Here is a 21,386-nt window from a genome sequence, read left to right on the forward strand (position 1 = left end):
CGTGTTACAGACAGCTGGGAAATATAGGGAGGCTATAAAAGCGGCCATAAACTCAGCATCCTAACAGAACCGCTATTTTTGTTATTTCTCAGTCTTTTTTTTCACGTGCAGGTTTTAAATAGCTGTAAGGATGTGGGCCTAAGACTTCCAGGCTCCTCTACGTTCCTCACCATCACACCATCATCAGGGTTCCATGCTGTTTATGGTCTTCATAAATAGCGCTGCTAATGGGCACAGGATCTCCCTCGTGTGGAGACACCACCATTTACTCAGCAACATCTCCGTTGTTGATCCTTGTATTGTTTCCAAATTATAAATACTTCTGCAATACACATCTTTATATATAGACTGTAACTTAGCCTAAATTCTCAAAAGTGGCCTTACAGAGCCAACTAATACATATCATCAGACTGTTTCCAGATGGTCTAAATGTACCAACTTATCACGACATCAATGGCGCATAATACAGGTTTTACTGCATCGTTAGCTCCACTGGATACCATCACTGGGGTTGTTACCATCACAGGGGTTGTTATCAAGAATTTGAGAAAAACTTTACTTGTTTTATTTGTTAATTTCCATCTCTTTGATGACTAGTAAGATCGAATACTTTCAACATTTGTTTCCTACAGGTATTTTCTGGTTTATATGTCCAAATTTTATATTTGGGTGAGCTGGAGGAAAGAACACCACACTTCAATTTAGAAATGTTCCCATCCAGCTCTACCCTGCACCAGCTGTGGAGCCTTGAGCTATCTTATGATCAAGTTTTCTGACCTGAAAAAATGGGGATCATACTACCCATTCATTGGGCTGTGCCAAAGTTTGATTAGATTAGCTGTTCTACCTCCATCTTTAAAATCTTTCCCCGGAGCCCACGTACCCTTCCATAGCCACCACCACCCAGCAGAGCTCTTTGGGAGAGTTGTCTACATTCACCATACTTGTTTCCTCATCTCTACCCTCTCTAACCCACACTCCGTGTACACCACTCATCAAGGTTGCCAATCACTTCCATATGCCCAAACCCAGTGGTCAATAGTCAGTCTTCACTCAACTCTTGGCCAGTTGACTCTGTTGACTAGTCCCTCTGCCTAAAACGCTTTGTTTCACTGGCTTCTGTATCGACATTTATCCATTCCTTCAACACATACTGGCTGAGTGTCAACTTTATGCTGCAGGTGCTGTTGAACACACAGAAGTGACCTAGATCAACGTTTCTGATCTCACGGAGCTTACATCCTAACTGGGAGAGATGGACTGAAAATAAACCAATAAGCAGAGAATATAATTTCTGGGAGTGGTAGTGCTCTGAAGGAAAAGATAAAAGGGAATAGGATAGAGAGCCACAGGGGCCTGGGGAGGGGGAATGCTGTCTTAGATATGATGATGATGAGGCCTCTCTGAGGAGGTAACGTGAACTGAAACTCGGATGACATGAGGGAGCATGTCCCACAAATGTCCTGGGCAAGAGCACTTCTCAGGGACGGATCAGCAAGCACAAGAGGCCCAGGTAGGACCAAGACTGATGTGCCTGGGAGGGACAGTGGGGCTGGAGCAGAGTGAGAAGAAGGGAGCGGGAGGCAGCGCCGGTCACTTGGGCCCTGGAATGAGTGTGGATTGCGAGTGTGATGGGAAACCACCAGAGTGCTCTGAGCAGAGACAGGATACGATTGGACTCATAGTGGAGAATAGGGGCAAGAGTGGTGCCCAGGGCAAGGGAGGCATGTTCCCTGTATTTCACTTCATTCATCCACCAGCCAGAGGCGGTCTGCAAGGGCTTAAGTGTCAGTCGATGATCAAGGCTCACATATTTAGCGATTATTCTACCAGTGGTTCCCCAAGCGGGAGGGAGGCTCACCCAGCTGGACGAGATAGTAGACAGTCAACAGGAGCTGCATCTCCTCTGAGATGGGCTGTATGGTGGAGGCCCCGTATTGTTCATATGCTCTCGAGATGGACTGGGAGTTCTGGTAGCACGTGTACAGGAGAGGGCTCACGACCACGTCATTCAGGTTCCCACAGAGGTAAGGGAAGTTCCCGTGGCCTATGGAAGAAGAGACAGCATCTACTTGGCAACTGGCCTTGGGCACACGGGTGGCCCCCCCACGAGTGGATCTCTGCAGGCGAGCTGCCCCTGGGTTACTCAAGTGCCCCTTCTCAGGGAAATCTCAGACTTCCAGCCTTTGCTGATCCGGTGCACCTTCTCTGACAACTGACGGGGGCCATGACATTTCTTGTTCATGTAGTCCAATCCCTTATCTTCCAGGGGAGCAAGCTAAGTCCCCGAGAGATCTGCCCAAAGCTGAACAGCCATTGCCTGGGCTGCTCCTTCGGCACAGGCTCTAGGACACCTCGTGGGGGCAACAGCTTCTAGACCTTTGCCAGGACTGTCTGCCAGTCCACGCCTCCCCGACTCCACCATGTTGAATTCTGCCTCGCATCCTCCCAGGACTCTCTGGCGAGCTAAGTTAGGAAAATAAATCACTGTACAGACCAGAGACTCCAAATACTGATAGAACTCGACAAATGCTTTAGCACACATTACAAGATTAATTCTGATGACCACTCTCAGAAGTGGAAGAGCCCAGGCCAGGTTCAAATCTCCTCCACATTCATTAACTACATGACCCTAAGCAAGAAGCTTAGCTGCTCTAAGCCTCAGTGTCCACATTTGTGAAATGGGGTCCTCTCGGGGTTGCTGAGATGATCAAATGTGGTCAATGTGTGTGTGGCACCCTGTACTCAGAAGGTCTCCATTTATGCACCAAACACACACTTACTGAATGCCTGCTGTGTACTACGTGCAGGCCTCGTGCTCGGCTCTGGGGGAAATCTGGGGACTGAGACACAGTTCATGTCCTCGAGGACACTGCTTCTCAAACCTGAGGGTGCATGAGGGCCCCCTGAAAGGCTTTCTAAATCACAGATTGCTGGGCCCCACCACAGAGCTTCTGATTCAAGAATGGGGCCTGATTCTGATTCTGGGATGGGCCTGGGAATTCACACTTCTACTAAGCTCCCAGGCAATGCTGGTTCGGCTGGACCAGGGACCACAATTTGGGCAGCACTACTGACGAACATTATAGTTTATAAGAGGCAACACGAAGAATTACTGTGAAAGGAAGGATGTGATAGTTGCCATAAGAGAGGCACAGAGAAGCCGCAACGGGGCCCAGATGAAACGGAAACTAAGGAGGCTTGAAGGAGAAGGCACTGGTCCAGGTCTCAAAGCACTGGTGGAGTTTGGGCATATGGTAGTGGGGGAAGGTGCGAGGGAAGCATGCATGTTACAAAGAGGGGACTGGCTTACACGGAGGGGCCGTGGCAGGAAGCGTAGTGAACTTGAGGAACCGAGAGGATGGTCCCTATGTGAGATGTTAGCTGTTCGACGCAGGTCTGCCAGCCACTGCCCGACTACTCTGAGGCTTCTGGCTCAGAGCAGGCGCAAGTGCGGCCCTCCCCCTGCTGCCTGGCTCAGTGTTCTCATCACTATGTTCTCAGGGCCGACCACAGACACATGAGGCCATGCTGAGAATACAGGCCACGTGACCGAATGCTGACCTTCATCTTAGTTGGCCAATAGAGCCCAATGGTATTATTGGCCCCACTTCATGCCCAGTTCAAAACCCAAATTGTCCCCCTTCTTCCTGAATACCCTGTCCATTTTTGGTTTTTTTAGGAAAAAGAAAAGAGTGCCCTCTCTTATTTCTTAATTAACAGTAAGATACCTCTCCACTTTCCTGCCACCTTCTCTACTCTATTCCTACAAATATGATACCAAACACAGTACTAACTTATTTAAGAAAGACCTGAAGGTGCACATGTGTGCTTGTTGCTATATACCAGTGAGCACCATCATCAAATAAGTCCTGCCAAATCCTCACATTTCAAGATCTCCCGCATCATAAGAAAGGGATTTCTTTAGTTGAGTCAAAAATCTATGTCCACATAGCATATGTTAGCCTACCGTCACAAAACGGATCAAATCTAATTTTGTTTTAAGCTTCTACCTGGTGACCAGGGCTATCTTTGCCCAACCAAAGTCAGATTTCATAGTCACAAAATACTAGGGGCATAGGGTGACAACAGGACAACCCCCTAGACCAGGGTTCCTGGTCTGATAAATCGGCAAGGGGCTGATGACCCATCTCCAATCCTTGGTGCTGAGCAGTGGGCCTGTTACCGTGCCAGGAGCTCAGTGAGGGTGGTGAGTGAATGCAAGAAAGAAAATGAACAAGCGAATGGACGTCATGCAACGGAATTATCTCACTTGGGCTTGTTGTGGAAAACCGTGACGAGCTCTATAATTCTTGGCATCTGATCAGGGGCTACACCAGAGAATGGTCTGCTTAGTTCTTTCACTGCCCTGAGAAAGGTTTTAGAGTTTTATCAGGAGGACATGCTTGGAGCCAGACTGGGATGAGGTCGCAGTGTTGCCTGTTTCTAGAGCATTCTTTTAGGCTCCCCTCCCTCCACCTCTTGCTATACTTGCCTTTAAATATCACTGGCTTGGCCTTGCATATTTTCAGCAAGTTGTCAGGAACGGACACTGGTTCTCCAGAGGCCACAACGGGAAGGGTGACTGAAGCTGGTCCCACCAAGCCAACCTGGGGCATGCAGGACACGCCTGCACTCTCTAGGAACATGCCAAAGCATTAGGAAGACACGTGAGACTGGGCATCCATCTCCAGCAGACCTGACCTCAGGCCAGCCAACAAATCTGCTACAACTTGACCCTTACCCCCCTTACGGGAGCACCCAAGTCTTGGAATCACAGACTCCTGAGGTCGAAAGCATCTTCAAGGACACTCAGTCCAACTTTCCCCACCAAACAACCCAGTCTCCTCCTCTTCTATATCCCTGCCAAGTGACAGGCAAGCCCCTTTTTAAATTCCTTTAGGACCAGGGAACTCCCTACTGTACAGGGATCCTGGGCTTTGTTAAGCAAGTCTAACATAAGAGAAAGAGATCCTTTTGTTATCCCAAAGTTGGCTCCCTAGAACTTCCTCACCAATACACACAAATGACACGCACACACACACACACACGCACACACACCACCACCACTAGCACCTGAGTGTTGGATTTTTGGCAAAGCTGTTGGCACTTACCATACTTAGCTCTGTTCCCACCACCCTGGGGGTAGCTACTGTCTGTAGCTGATGGAGATTCTGGAGACCACCCTTTGTGGCGTTTTTTGGGGGGCCCGGAGTTTGATAAGATACCTAGACAACATTCAGAGTATAAATTAGGCTGTCACTAGGGATGAGCTTCAATAAAACATTCTTCTGACTTGGAGTATACTTAGTTGCTATATATATTTTTAAAATCACAGTTTTACAATGGCTTTTAGCATCTAGCAAAGTGTCTAGGCATAAGGAAATATCCTGTCAATCTTCGGAAATGTTTCATTCTAAAGTTGTGCAAGAATCTGAGCTGTCTCTGAGCCGTCGCTCCTTCATCTTTTTTTTTTTATTATTTTGTGAGGAACACTGGCCCTGAGCTAACATCCATGCCAATCATCCTCTATTTGCCGAGGAAGACTGGCCCTGGGCTAACATCCATGCTCATCCTCCTCTACTTTATATATGGGACGCCGCCACAGCATGGCTTGACAGGCAGTGCGTCGGTGCGCACCCAGGATCCGAACCTGCTAACCCTTGGGCCGCCGCAGTGGAGCGCGCGCACTTAACCACTACACCCCCGAACCAGCCCCCAACTCCTTCATCTTTAAAATGGGAAAATAAAACCTACTCTGAAAGTTGGTTTAATTGAGACTAAAGAGAACATATGTAAAGCACAGAGTTTGAGTCCAATAAATGGTAGCCACCAAAACCCACATCATCACCATGATCATCTCCATCTACAGATTCCAATATATTAATATGTGTTTCTGTAGACAAGTTTCACCACAGTTTCACCACTTGGGGGCAGTACTGATCCACCCGTGCTCCTCTCCCCCTCCTAGCCCTGAAAGCTCATTTCAGACAAAAAACATCAAGAGAACAGAAGCTGGTACCCACTGCTGTTGATGAGTCATCCCCGCCCACTCTAGATAACAGCATGTGCATGACTCATGCTATGTTTGTGGATTATTCAAAATACCAAGAATTGGTTACCATATTTTTTTGACCAATCTGACACAAAACTCCCCCTACACTTAGAGCTACATGTTCAACGGTGACTGCACATTAAACTCATCTGGGAAACTTATAATTCTCTATGCCTGGATGTAACCCCATCCCAAGTACACTAGAACCCCAGCATCGGGGTGGGGCCCAGGCATCCTGATGACCCCCGAGCTCCCTGATGATTCCAGGGCACAATCAGGGTTAAGAACCACCGTTTAGAGCAACATTTCTCTAAGTTTGTCCTCAGAAGGAACTGGACAGAACCAGCAGGGACTTGTCAAAAGTGTCCACTCCTGGGCCCCACCTCGACCTACAAAATCAGATCTCTGGAGATGAGAGTAACGAACACAAAGGTTCACAAGCACCCCTGGCTATGCTCACTCAGTGCTGCAGTTTGAGAATTATGTGCTTTGGAGGCTCTTAAAAGGAATCCAAAATTATTTTCACCTCTTCTTTAGACTGATTGAAAATTAAAGTGAATAAAGAGTTAAAAACAAAATACTACGTTTACTAAGAGCTTTCAAACAGGTGGGCTCTTTCGACCCTCTCACAACCTCTGAGGCAGCTACTGTTATCCTTGTTCTGTTCAGACCACATCTTGTCACAACTGGGTACCTTGAGAAACCCAAAGGTGGGTTTGGAAGCAATTAGCTGAAGTTGTTTCTTTTCCCTTTGTATGTTAAGGAGATGTAAACACCAACCATCCTGAAACTGACCAAGCCTCACCACAAGAGCTATGCTCATGACCTTTGCCTTATTTTTAATGCAAAGATCTCTCCAGGAGGAGCTTAGGCCTTATTATATGGAAGCATGTTCTCCAACTGAGCCTGTGCAAGCGAATACCCGCCTCTCCCTTTTGAATATTCATTCCCCAACCAAATAAAAGTTCCTGCTTCCCTTTGTTCGGGGAGGCCATGACTTTGGAAATGATTCCTCATGGCCTCCTATTTGCTGCAAATACACTTTACTTTGTGAGACAACTTCCACTGGTGTAGAGTCTTATTTAACTCATCAGGGCAAGCCCACTTGGTTCGCTAACAGTCTGTCCCCATGTGCCAGTGAAAGAGCTCCCACAAAGACGAAGACACCAGCTCCTCTAAAATCCATATGAAACCACCAAAAGGCAGACTGGGCCTTGGCGCTAAGGATGGAAGATCTACAGATACTTTCTCCCTTTGGGAAGCTAACCCTAACTGCCCCTAAGTGGCCTCTAAGCTCATGAACCTCCCAAAATGATGCCAAGAGCTGCCCCTGTGGTACCAATGTGGACCAACTACTTCTTACAGTGTCTGGGGGGGGGCCACTATTTGGCGTTTTGAGTGAGACAGTTCTTCATTATGTAGCCCACTCATTGCAGGATGCTTAGTGCTGTGACCGCCCCCACCCCCCACCAAAGTGGGGAAAACCAAAAAAGGATCCTGCACATTCTCTACCACCACCCTCTCCAGCCCCCAAGCAGGGGCAGCACTTTTCCATTGAGAACCACTGAGCTAGGGTCCTCAGCCCTCATGAAACACTCCTTGTAGTTTCAGATCGGTTTCTTAAAATTGATTTCAGCTCTCCCCAGCGAAGGAAGGCAGGCGCAGGACCTCAGACTCTTCAGCTGTGCTCTTAATGCAGCTCTATTCAGCCAGTGTCTGATGAGCCCCTCTGTGGCGGGCTCCGTGGCAGCCGGGTGCCAAGGCTCAGGGAATCATATGACAACCAACCTGCTCTCAGGAACTTCACCACCCAACAGACACAAATGGCCGTGGAACAGAGGCTCTGACACGTGGGGGTCGCAGGGAGGAGGTGACACCTGAGCAAAGCAGGTTCAGCAGGTGAGTGGGGAAAGCTCTTCAAGAGCACAGATGAATGACCAGGGTGTGGAGACAGGAGGAGGAGGGCACTGAACTGTCTAGTGCAGCCAGAGCAAGGAATTCTTGAACAGAAACAGCATGGAATGAGTGAGGTTCAACGGGTTTCTTGGGGTCATATTCCAGAGGGCTTAAGTGCCATGCTCAGGAACTGGGAGCTATTTCCCACACCCCTCCAAGGGAAATGTGTTCATCCACCACAGAAGGGGGCTCCCCAGCCTGGCTTCCTAGAGCCAACTTCACAGGCCAACGGAGGCCCTCATTCCCTCCTGTTTGGGGTCAAGGCTGGACTGCACAGACCTCAGAGCAGGGAAGGGAGGCATCAACAGCACAGGCCTCCCATCACCATCCCCAGAGGCCCAGCTCCTCAGACACAAGGCCACCCCAAAATTTGGCACCTAGCCGAGAAGAAAACAGTCATAGGAAGAAAAGAGGGCACCTGTCTGGGGTTCCTCACGCTGGGGGAGTGACAAAGGCTTGACCTCAGACTCCAGAATGGACATGCCAGTGAGGACTGGGAAGTCTCAGATTCAATTCAGAAAATACATTGTTCCTCCAACTAAGAGGCAGAGTTCACAAGATTTCCACCAGGGAAGTCATCCTCCACTGGCCGTGTAATGGAAGCAGGGAAGCCTGGACTCTAGGCCTGGGCGGCCTCTCTGGGCCTCACTTTCCTCCTCCACAAAACAGTGTTTGACCAGACAGTTGCTAAGGCTCTGCCAGTCTGATAGTTTTGGATCCTAAAATTCCGTTTGGCTGTGTGCATGAAGGAGGAAGGAGAGAGAGAAGACCAGCTTCTTAAATGGCCCTGGGTGAGCATGGAGAGGAGAGCACTGAACTGAGAGTCAGAGAGCTGGGCCCGGCTGCCCTGCCTCTCCAACTCTTCCTCAACCCTCAACCTCCTCTCTAGCAGGCGGTCTGCTTAACCCCTTCACACATCTCTTTCTCTTTTGGATCCTCACCTCCTCATCCCTCTTCTTCCCATATCATCTCTAATTAATGTTTCCCCAACTGTAAGCTGCAGCTCAGTTGTCACCTTCACCAGGAAGCCCTCCCTGAAGAGACCAGCTCAATGATGATGCTGATGTGGGTGGCAATAATGGTGCTCCTTAGTGGGCTGCCAGGTGTGCCCTGAATTTCCATACAGCACCTCATCTGATCCTCTCAACAGCCCTCAGAGCAGACTTCTTATTTCCAGATGAGGGAACATTTAGCCAGAAGACTTGTCCAAGATCCATCGACTAATAAGGGGCAGAGTTGGGTTTTGGATTCATAGTTATCTGATTCTGGAACCCACATTCTTCCCATGACACCACATTGCCCCCTATTTCTCCAGAACTCTATAGCCCTCCTGATGCATGGCCCACAATGAGACAGGTCACCTGCCTCACAACAGGTTCCTACAGCTTCTCAGCAGACACACGTGTGGCCGAAGCCACAACCCCCACCCAGCACCAGGGCCTGGGCACAGCCCCGCCGACTCAGGAGGCACCTGCTGACCTGGCCTGACTCGCATTCCAAGCCACTGTGACCCCAGGAGGCTTGGTGGCTCCTGCATGGTAGCTCCCACGTCCCCCCCAACACCTCAGCCCAGAGAAAAGACCCCCGGAGAGGCAGGCCACCTAACGCCGAGGGCCGCGGCACGGCCGAGAGGTTGTTCTTCACCAGCTGTGGGTGCTTTGCGGAATCTCTGCCATTGAAAACAGCTGGACCCACGGCAGCGGTCAGTGAGGGGTGATCGGAGGCCGGTCCTGAAAACAAGGAGAGAGAGAGAGCAAGGTCAGTTCACAGGGTGCTCTGTGAACCCGGCAAGCAGGAAATTACTTATCTTCCATCTTTACAACCCAGCGTTTCACTGACAAGTAATGTCGGGAGGTCAGAACTCCTGACAGAGTGATTCTGCTCCACTGAGAAAACACACACACACACACACACACACACACACACACACACTCTCCCACTTCAGCGAGCGCCCCCTGGGTGAAGACGGACCAGAGGGACCCGAGTGGCAGTGGGGCTCCCTGAATTCCAGGAGCGCCCCGCAACCGTTCCACCTTCCCTCTCACCCTCGCACACGCTCAGGAAAGCTGTCAGGTGTGCAATCGCCTGGGTCCAGGCTGCTCACAGGGCCTGGGGCTCCCCCGCTCTGAGGATAATTCTGGGGCAACTGTGGGTTCTGCTCTCCTGAGGCTCACTGCACTGCTCAAGTCGCCCACATCAGCCAGAACGGTCCGGAAGGCCCTCCAGAGTTGGGAGTAGCACAACAGTTGGGTGAGGCAGCATGGGAGGAGGTTAAGAGCGTGGTTCTGAAGCCTGAGGGCTTGTGTCTGAATCCCAGCTCTGCTGCTGAATGGCTGTGTAACCTCACTTAACTTACTTAACCTCCCAATGCTTCAACTTTCTCATCCACAAAAGGGGGTAATGAGGAAGCCACTGTGAGGCTGACATGCGTTAACAGGTCAAGTGCAGAGAACAGTGCCTGACAGGCAGTATCCACTAAGTATTTGCTATTACCAAATCTTAATTCTTATAACCACCCTGCAAATTAAGACAGAAAAAATGTTCTCCAACTTTACAGATGAAGAAACAGAGATTCAAAGAGTTGAAATGAGTTGCCCCAAATCGCTCAGCTAGAAGGAGGCAGGGCTGGAACTTACACCCAGGTACACTGATGGTGAAAATCACGGACTCTCCAGTCGCCATGGTGGCAGAGGTCCCAGGGAGCCTGGGCACAGTGAGGACAACAGCAGATACCACATGGAAGGGGAGGCTCAGTGCCTCTGGAGGAGAGCATGTTCCCAACCCAGGCACAACCTCTCATTATCGATGTGATGAGCTGGCGTGGGGTGGGTAAGGGCCCTGGCTCCCCTCTCAGGCCCCCTCTACAGACCCTCTGGGCAGGAGGAATGGAAACAACCAACCTTCCAGAGTCCTTGAGAAAGCTGCTCTCTCCTGAGATAACAGCTATCAGGCTTATCGGGTCTATTCAGAAAAGCAACAAACCAAACATGTGAACCAGAAATACCTGCTGTCAAATCTTGGCACCTCCCTCCCACTGCCCATGAGATCCTAGCCAACCAACTATGAGCCTCGACTTCCCAGTCAGCGCAATGGGAAACTAAAGCCTGCTCACAGGGTGGCTGTCAGGATTCCATGAGATATACATCGAGTTGGGGCACACTGAGCACAGGATAAATGGTGCTCTCTAGTCTTAGCTGGCCCTTCTGGGAATTCAGTTCCAGCACTGACTTAGTGCCCGTTACAGAGCAAGCTCTATCCTATGAACTGGGGGGTGCAGAGGGACCCCAAGACACCATCCCAACAACAAGGGGACCAGGTTACATAGCAAACAGGGATGCAGAACCTCTTTCCAAATTAAAAACAGCATTCTGTGTTGGAAACTATTACAAACTCAAGATGAAATGTAAGGCATTGTAGAAAAAGAGAACATACAGAGCATGCCCCTGATTTATCTTGCAGAACGTGTGGTGCAGAATCAAGCAGCCGTGCTGGTGGCACACCAGGCCTGTGGACGGAGCTCCTTGGTGCTTCTCCATCGCCTCACCTGCCTGCTGGGCTCCCATCGGGACGCTCGGGTTCGTTCCAGGAATGGGCTCGCTGGAGAAGGTCGCCAGAGGCCCGGAGCTCTCCAATGGCGGGAAGAGAGAACTGGAACAAGTACTGGCGGGGGTCTGCCGGCTTCTGAACTCTAAGGGGGCAAGATGCCTGGGTGAAAACCAGTTCACTACTCCCCAACAGTTACGAAATGAGCTCCTGGACTGGAATTTGTCCTACAGGAGAGCCAGACACGTAGCTAGCTGTAACAATGCCAAGACCATCCTACTCTTTGCTTCAGTGTAGCCGGGTGAGGAGGGGGTACAACTACCCCCAGCGCTCCACGCCAAGGGCAGGGGGAGCCGTGTGATTGTCAGGAGTGGGAGCAATATTGAGAATTTGAGGAAAAAAGAGAAACAGATGATACAAATGAGTCATCCAATCACTGCCCTTAAAGTCCACGGAAAGAACAGAGCACTTCTCAAAGGTAAAGGAATGGCCAATGCCTTCCTCTATCCCTTAAGTCACCCTGTCGGGAAGATTAACTCCCAGTGGCGTATCTAACCTGGGAGGTGCTTGGTCACAGCAAGTGGTCAAAGACCCTTCACTGGTGCCACAAGGGGAGGAACCACTGCCTCCCAGACATAGAAGATGACTGGCACGTAGTAGGAGCTCAAGAAATATTTACTGAATGATGTCAGAAAGTGAGAGAGGAAGGAAAAGAGCAATGGGAGGGGGTAGGAGGACTGCTGGAGCCAGCCCCTCCTGAAGCCCTTTCCTTCTACTCAGAAGCTGGCTGGGAGACGCCAGGTGACCAGAAGTGAACCAACACAGATAACTGAGGGACAAGAGGCTGGCTCTCCTCGTCATCTCGCTGAGAACCCTTCTAGGACACGTCCCTTCACAACTGGTCAAGTGAGGTGTATCCCAGTGAGGACTTGAGGCTGGGCCTCTGGCATCCAACCCCCAACCCTCTTCCCACCCCACTCTCCTCCCATCCTCCACCCCCTCACACACCCCACCCTCTTCATGTCCCCCACCCCTCTTCACAAACACACCCCCCCACACACCCCACACCCCTCACACACCCCACCCCCTTCACACACATACCCCTTTCACACACCCCACCCCTTCACACACACACCCCCTTCACACACCCCACCCTTCACACACCCCACCCCTTCACACACACACCCTTCATACACCCCACCCCTCACACACACCCCACCCTTCACACACATACCCCTTTCACACACCCCACCCCCTTCACACACCCCACCCCCTTCACACACACACCCCCTTCACATACCCCACCTGCTTCAGACTGAACCGCTCACCTGAGCCTTTCCAACAAATGAGAGGTCCTTTGGTTAGAGCCCCCTGTGCGTTGCGGACCAGATAATACTTCAAGTGTTTCTGCTTCTTGGGCTGAGTGGTCAACTTAAGATTTATGTGATTGGAGAATTCCGTGAAGTAACAGAAGCCCTTCTTTCCACAGCCAACACAATTCCCAGAGAAACCTGGAGGAGGAAACAGACCATGAAAGTCTCCAACTTACCTCCCAAGTCTTCTTCAAATAATACACAATTCATCAAAACTCTGACCATTCGTGTCCTGTACCACCAACCAGAGAATTCCGCAGGGCAAACGTGCCCACCATCTTATGCTGGCCCAGGGATCAGGACGGCCTTGACTCCAACAGAAGAAGAAACAAGAAGACTTGGTCATAGAGATGGGCCCAGGCAAGCCTGGAAGATTGAACTTGCTTAGGGGCATATTTTAAAGCCTATACATAGAGCAAACTTTAAAGGACGAGAACCGTCCCATTCAACAGTCTACACTGATCAAGTACCTGCAATAATTTGGTATGCCCCTATTTCCTGTGATTGGTGCTGGCCAGTTATAGAATCTCAAAGCAATTAGATCACTGAGACTGGATACATTGGGAGACCTCCTGAGAGTCCAAAATTCCATCCTGGAATCAAGTCAGTCAATCCCATGAGTTGCTGAAAAGGAATTGAGAGAGCTCCATAATGCACAGCCAGGATAGTGGCAAGTGAATTCTGTGGGTTTAGTAGCCAGTGGAGTGGAGACACTTCGCCAGAATGAGGCTAACTCGGTGTCTGTGTCCTGCTGCCCGAGGCCAGAACAGGCCTTTCTGGTTGTTGACAGAGGTTCCCATCAGCTGTGAGGCTCTGGGAAGGCTGTCTATGCAGTGGCAATGACAAAACCACCTCCTGTGAACTATTAAAATCCAGAGAATATGTGTGAAAAGTCCTTTATGAACTGTAATGTCTATTCAAACTGTACTCATTAGAACTGTCAGCTAATATAAGAGAAATGCAATGATTTGGCTGTTCTATCTGATGACCGTTCTTGTTTAAACTCACTATTCTCAAGGTCTTCCTTAAGACCTTGCTCTGCCCACTGGTATGACTGGTTTCTATAGTACAAGGTCCTTTGGTAAGGGAGACCCTGAAGCTGAGACTAATTTATTTTATCATAATCTTGGGCTGACAAGTTTACAAAGGTCATTTTGATTCAGGCCATGAGGCCCATGCAGTTCTGTGGGTAAGCTCTGCTTTTAAACAGAGGATTTCTGTGGCCTCTGGCTAGTGTTCAAAATAATATCAGTTACTGAAGGTTCAAAACATCTCCACAGAGAAATGAGGCATTTACATTGAAGAAACCCACTGGATTCTCTGATTTATTTTATTTTAAGCAAATTTAATACTCCTTCAAAGACTTCAGAAATAAGGACAAATCTTATGGTGTAGCCACAAGACAGGTACAGGTTGGTTTAACCTTCCAGAACCCTATCCCCTCTGCACCAGAGCAAACAGATAAGGGACCAGAAAAATGTCCAACACTGTGCTCTATATGTACTTGTTTCTAAAGGCACAGGAAGGGAACTAACAGGTACAGAGAACCAGGGATGCTCTTGCCTTTCTCTGTCATCCAGACGGGTCCCTCAGTGTAACCGACACAACAACCAGTCAATCAGGACAGCAAAACCTTCCTTTGGGAAACCTGAGAAACGGAGAGGCTAATAGTCCAAAGTAGATACAGAAAGTGATGCCTTCAATTCTAGCATGAGAATGACGTCTAGACCCACAAGCACGGCATTCAAGGCTGCCCCCAACCCCCTCACCCTCATCTCCAGCTCCTCATTCCGCTACGCCCAATTCCCAACTGGACTCCCCCTGCCCACTCCCACTACCCGCCTGCCCCCAGACTCATACTCTTCCTCACTTATGCCCCACCTGCATGCTTCCTGCCCATCACTCAATGCCCAGCCCAAACACGTGCACCTTCAGAACCTTCCTTGACCCGAAGGGCCGGGTCTCCCTGTTCTCCAAACCCCTACAGCTCCTTACATTGCTCGGAGGGTCCTTGTAACTTCTTCCTTAGTGTTAAAGTTGTTGAAATTCATGTAATTTTTTTCCCATAACTATCCCCATGCTTCCAAAGGACCTGGATCACGGTGTGATTGTGTGTAGGTGTGAGATGCGGCCGTGTATGTGCACAGACTAGTACCTGGCACGTGGTAGACTGTCAATAAATATCAGGAGGGAAGAAGGAGAGGAAACAAGGTAACTATGAAAGTGAGATTTCTGGGGCCGGCCCCGCGGCTTGGCGGTTGAGTGCACGCGCTCCGCTGCTGGCGGCCCGGGTTCGGATCCCGGGCGCGCACCGACACACCGCTTCTCCAGCCATGCTGAGGCCGCGTCCCACATACAGCAACTAGAAGGATGTGCAACTATGACATGCAACTATCTACTGGGGCTTTGGGGGAGAAAAAAAAAAAGAAAGTGAGATTTCTGCTTAGACTCTGAAGTAATAACCTAAGGTTTGTATTTATTCCAACCTGGGAACCTTGAGATAAACACAGCTCAACTGCCGTCTAAGAATAAGGCCCTGAGAAACCTTCTGAGCTCCCTGGAGGGGATTGTGGCTCTGAGTGTTGAAAAGATGGATGAACAAGAAACAGAACTGCAAGACCAAGGACACTCAGAGCCTTTGCCAAGGCCAGTGCTGCCACTGAGCCACAGCCACACAGATCACAGGCCTTCAGTGCACAAGAAATGGGGGCTATGGAGCCAGGGCTCCACTCCAGGAGCAGGGATGGGAACCACCAACCACAAAGAGCTGCTCCTGTGGTTCGGAAATTAAAGTGGAAACCCTGGCTCTTCCTGGTCAGGTGTCTAGGGAGCCAGCAAGCAAACTTCTCACCTGCTTTGGCAAAAGCTTTCTGGCCAGGAGAACCAGCTGCTCTTCTGAGAGGTGATCCAGGGCCATGGCGGGGGGCGGGGGGGACCAAGAAAACCACAGGCCGCTTACCAACCGGCCCCAGGACACAGGGGAAATGCTTTACACCACCCCAGCTGAACATATGAGGTAATTCTAATTTTTCAAGAAATTGTCTGAAAGGCAATAAAATTTTTCACAAGGAAGAACAAAACAAGCCATTCTCTTCGGAAATCTACCTTAGGACTTGGGAGTCTGTAACAACCTCTTCAGAAAACAGGCCTTGAAACATGGGATACGGCCTGAATCCTCAAATTCCTGCCAGGCACAAATATCCCGAGTTGAGAGAAATCACTCCCTCAGCGTACCACACCACGGGGAACGTTCCCTAAAGTGACGCTCATGACCACACACAGCTGCACTAGGCGATCTCCCCGCAGGTCCAGCTGAGCTGCTTCAGCTGCAGTCGGGAGCATTTGCTTGACAAGCACCTCCTGAATGGGTGCGTGCCTATACGTGCCGGCCACCGAGCCAGGCTCTCCCCTCTGCTGGAAGGAAAGCTCCTGTCCCTCTCTCCATCCCCCTGGACTACAGTGGAGCACGCGCAGACTTGGGAATCAGAGGAACGTGGGTTCAAATCCTGCCATGCTAGTTATATGACTTTGGGCAGGTTAATCAACATCTCTGAGCTCCGCCTTCCTCATCTGTAAACAAGATGACAACTGTGAGCATTTACTACACACTGACCACGTGCCAGGCACGGTGCCAAGCACTTTACATTACAACCATCCTCATTTAGCCCTCGTGAAGACCCGTAAAACAATGCGTAGGAGCCGCAGTTTACAGATGAGGCACAGAGGGAAGTAACTGGCCCTTGTGCAGAGGGTAGGAAGCAGCGGAGTTGGGATTGAACCTCCCCGCTATGCCGTCTCCCCACAAAAATCCGTCTTGAAGGCGCACTAGGAGGGTAAAGGGCCCACTACATGTCTAGCGCACAGCAGGTGGTCAGTAAGTGTCACTTCTCCTTCCTCTCCCTCAGACAGGGATGCTGTATTAGAAAGGAGAGTGCAGGGGGTCAGGAGACTCAAGGCTGACCCTGCATAGCCCCTCACAGTGCCGTGAGATTGGGGGAAGTGGCTCAGTCTCTCCAGGTTTTAGTTTCCCAACCAAGAAAGGGAAGGAGAGGACTAAATGGGTCCCAGGCTTCCTTCCAGAACCAAAGTTATACGATTCTTCTTTGAAGCATGCACAGTGCCTCCTTCCGATGTAGCAGGTGGTCTCTGAGCACATGGCTTATGGCTGGTTGGAAGAAGCCCAGGTTTATCACTAGGGCTCCTCCCTTTGCAGAGAGGGGGGTCCCCCCCAACCCTTAGCATGGCTGTGGGTGCCCACCAGTGCCTGATCTTTCCTTCTTGGACCACAAGTCCAAGGAGGCCTCACTGATACCACCACTCCAGACACAAGTGGTCATAAACCAGTCCTCCAGGCCCACCTACCCCCACCTCGTGCCTTCCTGGGGGTGTGGGTGCCTCCCTCCCACTATACACCTAATGCTCAGGGAGGCTGGGTCCAGGCCGCTGCTCCAGGGCTAAGCTGTCAACCTAACATGCAAAATGCAAATCTGACAAATATTGTTGAGCACAAATATGTTTTGAGCTCTCAAAGAACACTTGCTAGGAATTAACCCAGGGGCTCTGAGGAAGACACAGATAGAAGTACATGGTCCCTGACTGTTAGGAGGAAGGGACCAACATGAATAATTAACTCCATATTGAGGCAGTGATAAGTATTAACCAGAAGTACTGGCAGTAATAACAGCAGTTCCTCAAATTGGGGCAGCATCTTAGAGTTTGTAAGGAGCTTCACATAGGGGCTCGCTTAACTCTCCGAACAGCAGCGGGTGGGGCATAAGTCACTCCCCCTTTCCCAGCCTGAAGCTCCGAGAGAGGACGCACCTCTCTGCGAGGCTGGCACTTGCTTTCTGGCACATCATGCAGAGGAAGAATGGGGAGAAGGACAGGAGACGGTCAGGAGACGGTCAGGACGGCAATTCCGCGAGGACCTCCTGGCGAGGCAGGACTTAAATTGGCCCTTGAAGAAGTCAGACCTCGAGAGGCGCCTCTGTGCTCCTTTCAAGGAAGGAGCCAGCACAGGCGGCATGTGCGACACCAGGTAAGCTCAACGGCCACCCTCCTGGTCCCTGGAAATGAGCGGTGACTCGGGATAAAAACGGGATCACCAAAGCACAGTAAGTGAGAAAAACAGAGTCTAGCATCACATCTCCGCTGTGAACACAAGCTGAAACAACCGTTTTCAAGCCCACATGGAGTGAATGGAAAAGAAAATGGCCAAATTAAATAGGATGTTCATTGTGGGTGGTGGGATTTGGGCAAATTTTTTCTTTTTCAATTTTTGGATTCCTGTTAGTCCCATCATAATCCTATTTGTGGAGGTAAATGTAGCCTAACAACAAATGAGGAAAAAAATATGCCCATAGCCCCCCCGCCTTGATATTTTGGCCAAATTCTGACTCAAGTGTGGAAATGATCTATCTGTGTCTCTGAAGGGGCTTCCGAGGACTCCGAGGCTCTGCTGTCTGCTGTGTTTCTACGTGTGCTGGGGAAGAGTGACCGGGATGAGCACACAGCACAGAGGCCCTCCCCAGGGAGAGCACAGGAGCCGTATCAGGAGTCCAGAAGAGACAGAAATGCCAGGGGAGATGGGTGTGGGGAGACGGGACAAACTCGAGGGTGGTTGACAGAACGTTAGGAGGTTTGAAACGTGTAACCACCAGGACACCGTAATAACCTGCTCCTAACTGCTTCCCCTGCCTCAGTTTCTCCCTTTCAATAAAAATCAATTATTCACGTGACCTCCAAGAGATCTTTCTAAAACATAAATTAAAATGTGGTAGTCACGTTATTTGAACACTTCCAATGTTTCTTCAAAATATAGCTGTAAGGGAAAAACTAGGAAGGAAGCGCATATAAATTAAGAGAGACTTAGAGACATATCAACCAAATGCTTTGGGAGAATCTCATGTGGATCTTGATTCAAAAAACCAACTCTAAAAAAAATTATAAGAAAAACGTGAACACATTGGATATTTGATAATATTAAGGAATTATTGTTAAATTTTCTATATATGATAATGGTTTGGGGTTTCCAAGAAAAAGCTCTTATCTTTTAGAGATACACACTGAAATATTTACAGATGAAATGACATGATGTCTGGGATTTGCTTAAAAATAATTGGGGAGGAACCCACCAGCTGGGAGAGAATATTTGCAAAACATACATCTGACAAGGGGTTGATCTCCATAATATATAAAGAACTCACACAACTGAACAACAAAAAAACAAACAACTCGATCAAAAAATGGGCAGAGGAAATGAACAGACACTTCTCCAAAGAAGATATACAGATGGCCAATAGGCACATGAAAGGTGTTCAACATCACTAATCATCAGGGAAATGCAAATCAAAACAACACGAAGATACCACCTCACGCCCATTAGAATGGCTATAATCACCAAGACAAAAAACAAGTGTTGGAGAGGATGTGGAGAAACAGGAACCCTCATACACAGCTGGTGGGAATGCAAACTGGTGCAGCCTCTATGGAAAATGGTATGGAGATTCCTCAAAGACTTAAAAATAAAGATGCCCTATGACCCAGCCATCCCATTACTGGGAATCTATCCAACAAACCTGAAATCAACAATCCAAAGAGGTTTATGCACCCCTATGTTCATTGCAGTATTATTCACCATAGCCAAGAAGTGGAAGCAACCTAAGTGTCCCTCGACTGACGACTGGATTAAGAAAATGTGGTATATATATACAATGGAATACTACTCAGCCATAAAAAAAGACAAAATCGTCCCATTTGCAACAACATGGATGGGCCTGAAACGTATTATGTTAAGTGAAATAAGCCAGAAAGAGAAAGACAAACACTGTATGATCTCACTCATATGTGGAATATAAACCAACACATGGACAGAGAAAACTGTACTGTGGTTACCAGGGGCAGTGGGGGTGGCAGGTGGTGGGTGGGCACAAGGGGTGAAGGGAGTCATATATATGGTGATGGACAAACAAAAATGCACAACCCAAAATTTCACAATGTTAAAAACCATTAAAACATCAAAAAAATAATAATAATTGGGGAGGTAGAGAAGAGGGAAGGGCTCTAAATGAAACAAGGCTGCCCGTGTGTGTAACAGTTAAAGACGAAGGATGGATACATTACACTATTCTACTCTCCTCTCTGCTTCCATAGTTCGGAAATGGCTTCCTGGGTACCACCGACTTTTCCAAGCGGGACCCAACTGACCCCTCCCCGCAGCCTCTGCTCCAGCCTGGGCCCCGAGTCCAGCTCCTCCATTCCTCCAGCATGCCAAGCTCCTTCATGCACATGGTTGCATCTGGGTTCAAATTCAGGACCTGCCACGTACTAGCTGGGTGACCCTGAGCAAGTCAGTTAACCTCTCTGTGCCTTTGTTTCTTCATACATAAATGCTAGATGGTGTACCCACCTCATCAGTTAACTTAATGAGAACAGTTTCTGGCACATGATAAGTGCTGGATGAACTAGCTGCTGTTAGTGTTCAGTTGCTGCTGCTGTTGCTGTTCTCCAACTGGCAAAATTCCACTCCTTTTTCAGGGCCCAACTCAACGCCACATCCTCCGAGACACCTGTCCCATCACCGGGAGATGGTGCCCCCTTCAGCATCCCCACAGCTCTTTAACCCTCGGCTGTAGCATGCGGCACGGAGATGGAGCCTAACCTTTATTTCTGCGGTCGTTCGCTGTGGATCTCTGACCAGAGTCTGTTGGCCTGTGTTCTCCCACCAGATGCTGAGCTCCCAGGAGAGGACCAGTTGGCTTTGGGACCCTAGGCCGAGCTTAAGGTGACCTTCAGTGGGGATGCTACATTCAATAAATGTGTAATTATGTGCCTGCTGAATGATCACAGGACTCATTTACTCCCATCTGAGAAATGAACATCCCAGCTAAATGTTTTCTTCTCTTACGTCTTAGCTATCAGCCAATTTAGACGAAGCACCATCATAAAACTGAAACACACACCTAGAGTTGAATCTTCCAGCTTTCTCAGTCTGATTGATGGAAAGGCACTAAACAAGATGCCCTTCATGATAAACTATGGGGGTGCACGTAAAGCTGCTGCCTCCCCCCAAGATATTCCACAGCTTCCGTTTTTTTTTTTTTTTTTTTTTTTTAAAGATTTTATTTATTTATTTTTCCCCCAAAGCCCCAGTACATAGTTGTCTGTCATAGCTGCACATCCTTCTAGTTGCTGTATGTGGGATGCGGCCTCAGCATGGCTGGAGGAGTGGTGCCTCGGTGCGCACCCGGGATCCGAACCCGGGCCGCCGGCAGCGGAGAGCACGCACTTAACCGCTAAGCCACGGGGCCGGCCCCCTCACAGCTTCCGTTTTATAGGTCACTAAAAAGCGCCCAGGCCCGGCCCCCAGAGGGCTGCAGGGCCACTTGTCCTGTGCAGCCATCAGAGTTAATTGCAGGAAACCTAAACAGTGTTAAGTGTGCAAGCTGAGAGCATCAAGT

At 49.4% G+C, this 21,386-nt stretch overlaps 1 protein-coding gene across 14 annotated transcripts in view; it reads right to left on the minus strand.

Moving 5' to 3' along the window:
* GREB1 (growth regulating estrogen receptor binding 1) overlaps window positions 1–21,386 on the minus strand; it is a 142,745-nt gene that overhangs the window by 48,507 nt on the left and 72,852 nt on the right. For 13 of the 14 annotated variants that reach the window (XM_087437132.1, XM_087437134.1, XM_087437137.1 and 10 more), the window contains 6 exons: window positions 12,883–13,065; window positions 11,556–11,699; window positions 9,613–9,741; window positions 5,115–5,228; window positions 4,496–4,639; window positions 1,862–2,047 (listed from right to left, as the gene is read on the minus strand). In XM_087437132.1, coding sequence (XP_087293258.1) covers window positions 1,862–2,047; window positions 4,496–4,639; window positions 5,115–5,228; window positions 9,613–9,741; window positions 11,556–11,699; window positions 12,883–13,065 — 900 coding nt within the window. Of the gene's footprint in view, window positions 1–1,861; window positions 2,048–4,495; window positions 4,640–5,114; window positions 5,229–9,612; window positions 9,742–11,555; window positions 11,700–12,882; window positions 13,066–13,149; window positions 13,834–21,386 lie in introns of those variants that run through there. The other variant, XM_087437140.1, reaches the window with a different exon arrangement.

The sequence above is a fragment of the Ceratotherium simum genome, chromosome 11 (assembly GCF_057802395.1).
Source record: "Ceratotherium simum simum isolate JZ-2026a chromosome 11, ASM5780239v1, whole genome shotgun sequence".
NCBI classification, from domain to species: domain Eukaryota; kingdom Metazoa; phylum Chordata; class Mammalia; order Perissodactyla; family Rhinocerotidae; genus Ceratotherium; species Ceratotherium simum.